At 39.5% G+C, this 13,254-nt stretch overlaps 1 protein-coding gene across 1 annotated transcript in view; it reads right to left on the minus strand.

Moving 5' to 3' along the window:
- Positions 1–13,254, minus strand: part of Dnah3 (dynein axonemal heavy chain 3) — a 177,684-nt gene that overhangs the window by 94,079 nt on the left and 70,351 nt on the right. Inside the window, exons 25-30 of the mRNA XM_063227087.1 lie at positions 12,341–12,477; positions 9,347–9,548; positions 7,627–7,719; positions 6,319–6,429; positions 3,374–3,488; positions 1,028–1,226 (exon numbers count right to left, since the gene is read on the minus strand). Coding sequence (XP_063083157.1) covers positions 1,028–1,226; positions 3,374–3,488; positions 6,319–6,429; positions 7,627–7,719; positions 9,347–9,548; positions 12,341–12,477 — 857 coding nt within the window. The remainder of the gene's footprint in view (positions 1–1,027; positions 1,227–3,373; positions 3,489–6,318; positions 6,430–7,626; positions 7,720–9,346; positions 9,549–12,340; positions 12,478–13,254) is intronic.

The raw sequence follows: 13,254 nt of genomic DNA on the forward strand, positions 1-13,254 counted from the left end.
TCCATATCTTCAGCAAATGAAAATGGTGCCTGGCATACGGTAGATACAGGACAAATCTTAGCAATGCATGATGTTGATACATAATTGATTCCATAGCCCTTGGCATAATTTCAACTAATCCATCATCTGGAAATCTTCTGAAAATGTCTTCCTCAGCTCTAATTAGATTTAGGAGTCTTTGATATTGCGTATGGTGCACAGGAAAGTTTGAGAAATGGTTATTCATTAGGAATGTAACTAATAAATTGTATTGTAGCTAATGTAACTAATAAATTATAGCTGCTTTTGCCACCAGATGGAATGGGGAGTATGTAACTATGTGAAGTGATGGATATGTTAATTTTTTCCACTCTAGTATTCATTTTACTATTATATAATAGCTTTACTATCAATGTTGAATATATTAAATATACTCAATATGATTTATTTTGAAAAAGACATGAATAATGATGAGAATAAATTGAATGAACAAAAATGACCAAACTAAGAAACAAATTATTGAGGATATTGAAAGGAGAAAATACTCTTAGGTATTGTTTGCATCATATAAAATCAAAGAAAATCTGAATATCACAAAATACAGGTTTCTAAGGTAAGGAATTCCAAGCAAAGTGGCACGGTGCTTTGTCGAATGCAGAATGATCATCTCTTTTAACAGGATTGGGGTCAGATCTTAGAGACTCCTTGTCTGTGTCCTTGGTCTGCCTTGTCTATTTCTTGGCCATGGGGTCTTCAGCCACCATCATGATTCCTGCCATTGTGGAAGTTGCTAATTCAGTACCGTGTCACACACCAATACTTGCACTAGGACTCCTAGGTTCTCATTTCTGGCCTGACTGCCTTGTTTCCATGCCTGTCTCTGGTGACTAACAATGTCTGATTATGGTGACTAACAATGAAATTCTGAAATCTGAGATTTTGAAGTGTAGAGGATAATGAGCTCAAAACACCAGCAACTTTCTTTCCCAGAATCCTTTCCCTCTGGAGGTCTCCATCCACCCCTCAGGTGTGGGAGCCCCACAGTTACCTGTAGCAGCGGTCAGTGAGTGGCGTGATCACCAGCCGAGGCGAGTTTCCCAGGTACTCATACCCATACAAGGCTTCTGTGGTGATCATCTGTACCTGCACATCATTTGCCTCCCAGTAGTAACGCAATTGTGAAATCCACTGGAAATCATTCAGGTGAGAGACCTTGTCTTCAGCTAACTTGGCCACCACATCCCGGGCTAGAGGGACACAGATGTAGAAACACACACACACACACACACACACACACACACACACACACAGAGCCATCAGAATCCCCCCATCTTCCTGGACTCTTCAGCTAGAAAAGGATGGAGACCATCTATCATTCAATTTTAGGATCTAGGACCCTCCTTGTTCACGCCAACCTGCCAGTAGGTATGTAACTCAGAAGTCTGTCTTTGCTTTCTCCTAAGGAGCTGACCAGAGGATTTGCTGCGCTGTCTTTTCTCAGAAAGCAAAGCAGAGGTAGTAATTGTGTATCCCCTGAAGTCACACTGCCACACATTCTGGCTTCACCATGAACTTGGCTATGTGACTTCAGGCAAGTTACTCAATCTCTCTGTCCCTCAGCTGCATGTTTAAAATGGGAACACAATACCTGCATTGTATAATTATTATGAAAACTAAATGTGAAAATATATACACATAGAGAGACTATGTTTAGCATATAAAAGCCTTACATAAGTATAATTAACCGTTGTTATTCCCCATTTTTTTTTTTTTGAGGACTGGCCCAGAGGACTCCTCCCTGGCCACGTTCTAGGCCTCTAGGATCTCAGGACAGTGGTGGTGAACCTATGGCACACATACCACAGTGGGCTGTTTGTATCATTAAAAGCTCTAAAAAGCTGTCCGCCACTGGTTTAGGAGAATGCCATGGCTGGAGCAAGTTAGCTGGCAAAGTGTCTCTGAGCCCGTGGCTAGGTATATTCTTCACACCTGGGGGCCTGAGGAACCAGCTGGGAGATACAGTCCCAGATTTTTTCCCTTCTCTCATGGATTGTGAAATTAATATCATTAATTATGTTTAAGAACACCGAGATCTCTGAGCTAGTATAACAGGCTTGAAATTAGGATCCTAGAAATGTAACTGCAAAGGAATGCTTATGCAAGTCTCCTGTCTCATCACAGTAAAATTCAAAGCCCTGCAGAGCAGAGTCCTTGAGGAAGATCATACCAACAGCTCTTCCTTCCTGAGGAATTTAATTTATTCTCAGGTTCTTGAGAGAACCAACGGGGTGGTGGTTGAAGTAGGGTCTGCATGAGAGTTCTCAGAGGAAATTGAATCTCGAGAGAGTGGGGTGGGATTGCTTTCATCATGGAGGGTGAACACTTGTGTGTTTGTGTGTGTGTATGTCTATGTGTGCACGCATACTTGTGTTTGTGAACCCAACCAGTTTCCAGTCTGAGGTAGCCTAGGCAGTGACCACATTTTCATTTATTGTCCCTACACCTTGGAATGTGGCTGTGTAAGGAGCAAATTCTCTTTCCCTCTCCTCCCTTCCACTCCCCTTTCCTCCCCTCTTCTCCCCTCTTTCTCTCCCCTCCCCTCCCTCTCTCTCTGAATTTATTCAAGTCTATCTGGGTGAAATCAGACTGAAATGAGCACCAGCCCCAAGGGAATTAGATGCTGTGACATGTAAATAGGATGCTGAGCAAGGAAGATACTGTTCCTAGGCAACCAGCCTGGTCCAGCCCTAGTATCCTTGGTGATAATGGAGCAAAGGTGTGGAGGTGGCTTGTTTTATGTAATGACCTCAGCCTTTTCTCCTCCTCCTCCTCCTCCTCCTCCTCCTCCTCCTCCTCTTCCCTTTTAAAGGAAGAGCTGGAAGGAATCATCTCACATTATCCCTCCCTGCCTTACTGCCCATTTCCAGTCCTTTGGATTTGGAATCTAACAGACAGAAGCCTCTGCTCACTCCTGTGTGCCTCTCTAAGCATCAGGGTTTTCATCTGTGAAACGCATATGAAAATAAGATATTGCAAGCACAGGATAAAGCTTGGCACCTAGTGAATATTCAAAAATGTGAGCAATGGTTGGGGCAAAACTCATTTGCCAAGTTTGTCACTCTCAGAATAAATTTGCCCATCGTGACCTTAGCAAGAAAGAACTTTGTTTGGAAGGTTCCTGGAAGCAGGGTTGGGAATGAAAGAGGGAAACAGAAGATAGGGATACACAGAGCCATCAGTCCTGGCTTCTTTCTTTATCCTCTCAAGTTACTCTCAGTTGGAGAAGCTCTCCCTATAGAGAAAGAAACTCTGAATCATTCCATTCAGAACTGAGAGGCAAGCCTGGCTGCCATTCCTGGACAGTCAGTCACTCCAGGGAAGTCTCCTTGCTCACCATGGACATCAATGACTGTGAGAGCACCAAGAGTAAGTCGAGCTCCACTGCTCAGCTTCCCACGCACCAGCTCGACAATCTGTGCGATCTGCTCGTTGCTCTTTTGCAAGAAATCCTGGCACGGGAACAGAAGGAGACAATTGGTTAAATTGGATTTTCCACTGGCAATCCTTATTTTAGCTACTGACATCACAAGCCTCCAGCAGCTCATGCCAGACTCCTGTCATTCTCAAACCATCCTTTCCCTCACCTCCAGTCACACCCTTGAGATAACATGTATAATGTTAACTGAAAGAGACCAGATTTTGAAGACTACACTGGCTGATTTTACTTTCATAAAATCATGGAAAAAGTAAAACTATACAGGTAGGAAAGTGATAGGTAACTGGTCTAGGTTACTAGCTGACTACAAAGGGCACAAGGAAATCTTTCTAGTGTGTGAAACTGTTCAATATCTTGCTCATGATGAAAGTTACACAAATGCATACATTTGTCAAAATTGGGAACCATGTGCTAAAATGCCTGAATTTTTCTGTACATGAATTATACAATGAACTGGAATAAACCAAAAACAAACAAAACAAAAACTCTGAAAGTTTTTTAGATTAAGAGACAAAGGAGTATAAAAACAAAGAAGTATAATTCTGAACTGGACTGTGGGCTAGAAAAAAAATAGATATTTAGTAGGGGAAACTGGGTTAATTTAAATTAGCCAATTTAAAGAGTTGATGGATTATATAATATTTTATGAATGTAGATTTCCTGATTTGGATCATTTTACTGTGACTATGTAGATGTTAGCATTTAGGAAGTCTGGCTAAAATGTAAGGGAATTCTTAGTATTATTTGTGTAAAATTATTTGGAAGCCTGAAACAATTTCAAAATGAAGAGGTAGAAGATAAAAATGATTTGTTAAGGAAAAGAAATACACCATATTAATTTCAAATTCCACCTTCATACTTTCTAGTTATGTGGGATAATGTATGTGAGGCGTTTGGCACAATGTTTGATATGAATGAAACATCAGTAATCAGCAGGGGTTGTTATTAATAATACAGTGCCTAGAGCATAGCAAAAAAAAATAATCCAATGCTTTCTTATTATCTCTTGGTAACGCTGTTGTTTCCTACGTCACTCTTAACCGTGCCATTCCACAGCTACTCTAGATCACAGTTCCCTCAGTAACTGGAGCGTGCCATGCAGTCTTCCTTATTCTCCCCTTCCCTTCCCTTCCCTCCCCTCCCCTCCCCTCCCCTTTTCTTCCCCTCCCTTCCCTTTCACAGTGCTGGGGATGGAATTTAGGGCCTTGTGCATGCTGGGCAAACACTGAGCTATCCTTCAGCACATCATGCTTTTCACTTTCTGAGTCCTGTACATTCTATTTCCTCTCTCTGAAACACTCTTCCTTTTGTTCTCTGGTTGGCTACTCCTTACTCATATTTTAAGTTTCTTCTTAGACACTACTTTTCTGGGAAACCTTCCCTAATCCTAGTCCCACTGCCTTGTCCCTCCAGGCCCTCCACACTCCCTGAATCTCTCTCCTTTCCTTATCACAGTTCTATGTAGGGTCTTCTCGTATCTCCCTCACCAGACTATAAATCCCCATGCATAGGAACAGTATGTGTCTCATTTGCCTCTAATTTCCTTTGCTTAGTTATGATTTTAACACAAGACACTATATAAGTGCTTGTTAAATGAATAATGAATAGGTGAATGTATTATTCTGTGCTAACATCTGGATTCTTTAAAATAGCAACACATATCATTCAGCATGAATGCATTTGAGAGTTTGTATGTGTGATGGAAAACATTTTCTGTATAGGTAGGAAAAGTAGGAGATGCAGTCACAAAAGTCAGAAGTTTTAGAACTTTGGAGTGATACATATTTGCAGTTTGCAAATGTAAAATGCAGTACATCTACTAAGAATTATTGACACAGAATTTGCATAAATTTGAAATACCAAGTACTGACATTCTAATTTTAATGTATAAAGCAAAATGTAGTAAAATATATTCTGGTCCTCAGTCAATACTATAGAAAGGAATAAGAGGGACTGATGAAACAATCATAAGAAATTATACTATGGCAGAAAAGTTGGAATGGAGTTACCATTCATTTATTCAATAAACATTTATTAAGTGCCTACTATGTGCTTGGCAATGCACTATACCTGGACATATAACAGTGATCAGAACACATGAGGACTCTTTTCTATAGCATTTAAAGCCTAGCATTCAGATTGTGAATACTATCATTGGCATCTTGTTTAATCTTCCCACCATAGTATGATGTAATTTGTGACATGTGATAGTATGTAACAATTTATTGAATTTTTTTCTTGTATTTTATAGACAAGGATACTGAAACTTAGGTGAAATAAGTTGCTCATGGTTATACAGTTAGCAAGGAAGTGTGTTAGGATTTGAATTCATATCCATCTCACTTCCCGGGTCTTAAGCATTGGCATCAATTGACTGGAGCGATGTGTGTTTGGTCTGAGGATAACCACAGAGTTGAGCTTCCTTCCTTCCAAAAAAAGGCTGAAGAAAAGGCAGGATTTGAGTTCATTTGACATTGGTTGGGAGAAAGGGTCAGGAAGAGAGAAAAATAATGGTCACTTGGCCTAGGAAGACGATGAGATTTCCACTGGTGGGAGTTCTGCTAGGTTGCCCCTGGAAGCAAAAGTTGATAAAACTTAGAATGATACAGCCCAGAAAAATTTCTGTCTGGGAAATACTGCAGCAGCTTGCACTGCAAACCTCCAGGACATCTTCAATTTCAAAATGTTCATCTCACTATCCCCATGAGGACTCTGTTTTCTGTGATGCTATGGCTTACATTAACTTTGTTTAGAAAACAGAGCATGCCTATTCAAATTAAGTGCCATCTCATCCTAGCTAATGCTAGGCTCTCCTCTGCAAGCCTCACAGCAGGCTCACTTACCTGCAGGGTATTTTCCACCAGGGCTCTGGATACTTCCTTAGTCCAAAAGATGGAGGAGACACAGATAACCACCTGGCCAGGCCACTGCAAGACCCAGCTGTTGCGAGGGACCTACAAAGGGGTAGTGGAGTTTGTAGTAGGATCTGTTTACCATGTTTAGTTTAAACTGACTTTCTAAACACATGCCCCGCTGCCTCATCCCTTAGATGAAAACAAAATTCTCTCCCTGCCTCAGATACTGAGCCTTGACATCTTGTAATTAACGATTTATGCCTTTCTCCCTGAAGTTTATGCAAAAGAAAAACATCATACGCCATCTCATCAACTGCTTTATCTCATACTCCCATCAGTGAATTTTTTATATAGTTATGGTCAAGATAATGTCCAGAGAAGAGTCATAACTGTTCTTTTGAGTGGCTCCATAATATTGTAATGCTATGCTACAGTTTTCTTAGACATGTCCTCCTCCTCCAATTCTTTTTCTTAAACTCTAGATCAGCAATGGGCAAACACTCCTGTTTTTGTAAATAAAGTTTGATTGGAACATAGTCATAACTCATCATTTACCTATGGTCTATGTTGAAATTATGCCACATTAGTTCACTACCCTAGGCAATGTAAAATAGTTTCAAAGAGAGTGTGGCCCCCAAAGATGAAAATGTTCACCACTTGGACCTTTATAGAAAAGTTTGCTGACTCTTGCTATCGATTTGCTTATATTAAACAATTTCATACTAGCAGCTACTTCTGTTCAATTTTTTATTTAGAACATAGAACAGGGAAAAGAATAGGCCTTTCAGTTACAATGCAGAGATTACTGTGTGGGACAGCACACTTCACCGTGAAGGTGTGAATTGAATCTGTTTTGTTTGATGGGAATGAGTCCTGAGAATGAAGAAAAGGCTGGAGGTAACAAGAGGCAAGTAAAGTAGAGGGGACAAAATTCAGAGTCTGCCAACTTGAATGTTGTTAGTGGCTGACTAAAGGATTGCGACAGATTCTTTTGGGTTTCATGTCAACATTTGTTTTCATCAGAGCTTTGGAAGCTTAATGAGTGATGCCACCCAGGGCAAATGCAACATAAGTGAGTGCAATTAATTCCATGCATCAAGCAGAAGAGTTCTAACCCTCTTCTATCATGTGCTTCTAAGGGCAAACATTTCAACCTGAAATGTGATCACTGCCCCAAGACTTATAGGTAAAGGACAGGGAGGCACAGAGAGGCCAATAGAACTGATCTATTTACACTTCTCCCCAGAGTTTCCTTTAGGCCATCACTGTGGCACACAAGGCCCAGTTATCATTTACCTTGACATATGCTTCAATCCCACGGCCAATAACTTCCCGCATACTGGCAAGCATTATCTGCTCCACCTGCTGCAGCCACTTTTCCACCATGCCCTGTGGGGCAAGACAGAGGGAGGCAGCAACTGTGAACCACAGCTTAGTGGGGTCTGGGAGAGGGACCCAGCCATGCCTCTCCTCAAGGTGGGAGAGAGCCCAAAGGTCTTACGCCTCTTTACCCAAGTACTGTATTCCTAAACTATTTGCTTTGCATTTGTTTACAGTGTGGTAGGAAATCTATTTACATGTCCTACAGGAGTAATAGGAAGATTTTTAACATGCATTTTATTCATGTCATTTTCTGAAACAGAATCTCTCAGGAAGCAAATGAAATATCCATATTTCAGTTAATGAAATAAATTGCTCCCTTTTGAATGACTGTTTCTAAATTAGGCATTATTTCAGTGGTTCTCCAATTTTGCTATGTATTGGGATCATCTGGAGACCTTTTAGAAAATAATCTTCTCATCTCCAGACTTTTTGATATAATTGGTATGGGAGCCAACCCAGGGATATGGATTTTTTTACAGCTCCACAGGTAATCTGAATATGCAGCAAATTATTCAGTTTTAGGGTTTCAGAATAATGCAGCTACTGACTTCAGGCACTTGTAAACTGGTTAGTTGATGTCTGGTTTGGTGACAAACTCCTGCTTGCTGCAGTTTGTATGTGTGGGTGGCAAAAACAGTCAACAGAGGGAGGCTCACAGTGCCTGATTATTTCTTCTTCAGGGTACAGCCTTGTTCAACAAGAATGGGACTAATTTACATTGTACACATTAGAAAAGAACATACAGGCTGGGTATGGTGGCATAGATTTGTAATCCAAGCACCCTGGAAGGCTGACACAGGAGGATGATCATGAGTTCAAACCCAGTCTGGGCAACATGGAAATTTAGCAAGACCCTGTCTCAAATTTAAAAAAAATTTTTTTAATTTAAAAAAGAAAAGTGTTGGGTATGTAGTTCAGTATGGAGACCCTGAGTTCAATCCCCACTTATTAAAAAAAAAAGAAAGAGACATATGTATGAAGACCTGAGTTAAGTGTCATCAAATCTCTCATTGATTTTTATGATGCTTTATTGGCCTTTAAAAACAAGTGCCCCAGCAGGCTGTCCATTTAACAGGGTCACTTTTAACTGGGTTCTGAACCACATTAGTTGCTATCATGTGCAGACCTCCTGAATTCCAGATTGGCCATTTACCATTTTTGTGCATTTTGAACAGATTACTTTTTTCTCCTTTGATCCCTGCTTCTGCCTCAACAACAAGTTTGTTTGAAATCTTTCTAAAGTATGTCATGTGGTTTACAGTATAATCTCCATCTTAGAGATGAATAAACTGGGAGTTGGAAAGATTGACTAACTTTTTCCAGTTACTTAGTCATTAAGTTGTAGAACCCAAATGTTCCATATCCAGAGCTACAGTACAAAAGCTTAACAAGTGTGCTGTGCTTGGTGGCACAAACCTATAATCTCAGCATTTGGAAGGCTGAGACAGGAGGATTTCTTGGACTACATGAGAAGGCCCTGTCTCATAATAAAAAGCCTAATTTAACCAGCAAACTCCCTCTGTTTTTCTGTCTGTCTGTCCGTCTCTCTGACTGTCTGTCTGTTGTCTCTCTCTCTCTCTCTCTCTCTCTCTCTCTCTCAAGAAAAGAACCAAACATAAAAAAGCAGAGTTACTCTGGCATTAGCTGGATAGATCTTCTGTATGAATGGAACAGTTTCTTTTTCTGAGCTGATCATGCCTGTGATTTCCAGATTGTCTGTGAACTCTAGCTTGGCAATTCCTTCAAAACACTTCTTCAAGTGTGGCTGCACTCGAAGGGGGTCCTTTGTCTCAGACAAAACCTCCAGCAATTCATCATTTGACAGAAAGAAGAACCTATTTCAAAGCAAAGGAAGATGGTAACTGGGACCTCTTTGAGAACTTCTATTTTTAGAAAGGTGATACTCCCTGACAAATACATCATACTCAAGTGAACACCAGCTATTTCCTAGAGTCTTCTTAAGGCCCACTCTTCTTCACTGCTTTTTAGCTGGAGTAACAGGAGATGAAGATTGTTTTGATTTTGATAGCAAGAGAAAGGATGAAAGTTGGTATATGTAAGTTTAGCATGCACGGAGAGTCAAGTGCTACTAGTTTGAAAGGAGCCTGGATAGATCAGGTGTTCTTAACTTTGCTTGTACTTTAGCATTACCTGGAGAGCTTCTAAAAATTTCTATGCTAAGCTTCTAATGCCCAGGGAATCTAATATAATTGATCTGGTAAAGGTCCAGAATAAATTTGTGTTTTTAAAGTTCCAGGTGATTTTAATGTGCAGTGTTCAGAACTACTAGAGACAGGGGGAGAGGAGGGAAGGAGAGGAGAGGAGAGGAGAGGAGAGGAGAGGAGAGGAGAGGAGAGGAGAGGAGAGGAGGGGGAGAGGGGAGGGAGAGACTTCTCTGTCTTTGCTTCTTTCTAGGTTGGTCACAAAATGTTATAGACATGAAACAGCAAAGTACTTGTAGAATCTATTTACATGCAGAGGCCTTCTACTATGTTTTAAACTAGAGAAAATGAGATAATGTTATCTCTTACTCAAACCTTAAAAGGAGCAACAACAAATCTTCAGAAAACATACATGATTCAAACTCCTACTGTGACCACCTGGCTGAAAGTTCCATAATGGGGAGACCATGTGATTATGGTCTTTACTGAATATTGTGACAAAATTAGCCACAGAATAGCGACAGTATTAGCAGCCAACCAGCAGGCAAGTGACTAAGGCTACCAAATGCCAGTTGACTGAAGTCACAGAAGCAAGTCTAGGTGAGACCAGAAGAACTGGCTAGCTTATCCCAGACCAGTTTGCCAGCCCACAGATTCTGAGCTAAATAAATGATTAAGTTTCTAAGTTCTGGAGTATTTGTTCCTTAGCAAAAGAAACAAATACACTATGTGAAGTGTTGAATGGGAAGTGTTTGATAATTATTTGCTGCCCGACTAACCAATATCTAATAGGGATGTCAATTCCTCTCACTCCTAAGTGAAATTTTAATGGGTGATCTTTATGGTCTCTAACATGTATGAATAAACAAGGCTTAATGATATAGATGAATAACACTATTTAGCATTCTGTATTTTTAATATAAGACTAAATTATATGATTAACAATATCATTTTCAAAATGTCTGCTGAAGGATTTTATTTCATAAAAATACATAAAGAAATGTTAAGAGAGAGAGAGAGAGAGAGAAAGAAATAGGGAAAGATTGATTAATTTGTGGAAGAAATGTGGCTCAGAGATTGACTAAGTATCACATTTGGATTTCTTAGATTTGAATTGCAGCTTAGTCATTTACCAATTTTGTGTTTTTGGAAAAATTACTGTTTTTCATTTATAAAATGGGAATAATAATAAAAATAGTCCCAACCTCATAGGATTATTGCAAAAATTAAGTTAATAATTCCAAAGCATTTTGAGCAGTGTCCTGGTGCAAAGTAAATTCTATCTTGGTATTGACTATTTGTATTTTATTAAGACTGACAGCAGTGGATATAGAACTAAAAGTCCAAACCTCAGGAATTTCCTGAGTTTAATCTCTTCTGAATTTTGTGCTTCCACATTAGGATTTCTTCCACTATATGTGCTGTATTTATATTGTCAATAGTAGAAGGCATTAGCTGCAAGTAGCTAATACACTTAAAAATTAATATTAAATAAATGAAAAATTCACTTTCTCAGTCACACTAGCTGCCTTTAAAGTGGTTGGTAATGGCATGTGGCTAATGATTATTACACTGGAAAGCACTGAACATTCCTACTACTGAAGCAAGTTCTGTTGGATAACACTGTACTGAGCAAATACCAAATTATAATTATAAAAAATTATAATTATAAATCATAAAATTCTGAATTATAAAAAAATTCTTCTAATTTTGTTTGCTTATTTTTGGTAGAGATCAGGGAATGAAATTTATCTCCATATAAAAGAACACTAAAAGACAAGTAAGGATCAAGCCTGTATTCTGATCAGAGTCAAATGACATGGACTGACCATCCATGATGAACTAGACATGTGTAAGTTTTCAGGAGTGAGGACCATTCCTTCTGGAACTAGCCCTTAAAGATTACTTTGACTTCTATTCAGAATGTTAGTTTTTGTGGAAAAAAGAGTGTCAAATATTTATAAATTTACCTACCAGAATCTATAAATTTTGATGGCAAAATATTTCTCTGGCATTTCTCAAATATATCTAAGTGTGAAACAATTTACATACATTCACTAATCAGCATGGTGAAAATATGAAGATGCCATTATTTCTGTATCCAATTTTACTGTGGTAAACCTGAGGATCCAATGGATTTGCTGAAGATCTCAAGAATATTAAGTGGAAAGTGTGGGGCTCCAGAAGAGATCTGTTTAACTCCAAAGGCCAGGTTCTTTGTCATGATTACTATAACCCTTTAACTGAGGGAAACAATCATGTTGACTGACAAAAATATAAATCCCATAAACTTCACTAGATAATGACCATGAAGACAAGTATCATTCCTAGAGGCTGTCTCTTAGAGGAAAGGAGAACCAAGAAAGGAATAAATTACTCCAAGCCAATTTTCAGTGTAGACAATGTAACTTTACCTACTTATGATTCAAAAGAGTAGCTTCAAATAAGAGAACTATCCTAGATACCTGGGAAAAAATAGTCTCTTCTTCTCTAAATAATCATTCAGTCCTCTTTGGATGTCCTCCAGCAAAAGGTTGGCTTCTTGAAGCTTCTCAGTCATCCGTGGCTGGTCTCCTGCCACTAGAACCCTAGGATCTTTCACCTGGATTCCACCAAAATAAAGTCAAAATCATTATATGATCTCCAAATTCTGAGATTGGCCATGGTTGGAATGCATGGCTAGCCCTGGCCAAACTAACTGCTTGTTACTTCTTACCCCACCTCATCTGCAAACCCACAGAGGTGAATGTTCATTTAGTATGTCATCCCTTCAGTCATGGATTGAGAAGGGTGTGGGTACTTGAAAGCAACTGAATCAATTGTATTTTAACTCCTGGAGGATTCTAATCCAGATGATGACATTCTAATCTGGGACAGTTCCTTGAACTAGGGACTTTGGAGCTGCCATTTGACTAAGTGGCAGAGCAAGCCACCCTGCTGAGAGACTGAAGCTGGTATGGGATGAGGAGCAGAGGTCCGAAGTATGGAAAGAATACTTGTGAATTCCTGAGAGGTCGGGGCTTCTAGATTCATCATTTTGGGAGTCTGGCTATGTTTTTTCCCTTTTCTTCCATGGGACACTCATTTCACCTTTTCCTTTGAGAACTCTGAGTGGGACTCCATAACTTTCAACTCAAGAAACTAATAGAATTGGCTCACTGGCTGAGCCACATAAATTTTCACTTATCTGACACCTACAAACAGCCAGGGAAGATGCATTCTCTTGAGACAAATTCTTTGTAAATATGTCCCAGTTTGAGTACATTTGACTTTTAAAAGGATCATAATATGACCTCTTAAGAGATGCCCCAATTGACCTGTATGCTCAGTTCTCATCTTTCAAAGCATTGTTTTAATGTCATCTACTTTTTGAGGCCCC

This window comes from Cavia porcellus, unplaced genomic scaffold (genome assembly GCF_034190915.1).
Source record: "Cavia porcellus strain 051 isolate PalLab524CR breed Dunkin Hartley unplaced genomic scaffold, mCavPor4.1 scaffold_16, whole genome shotgun sequence".
Taxonomy (NCBI): Eukaryota; Metazoa; Chordata; class Mammalia; order Rodentia; family Caviidae; genus Cavia; species Cavia porcellus.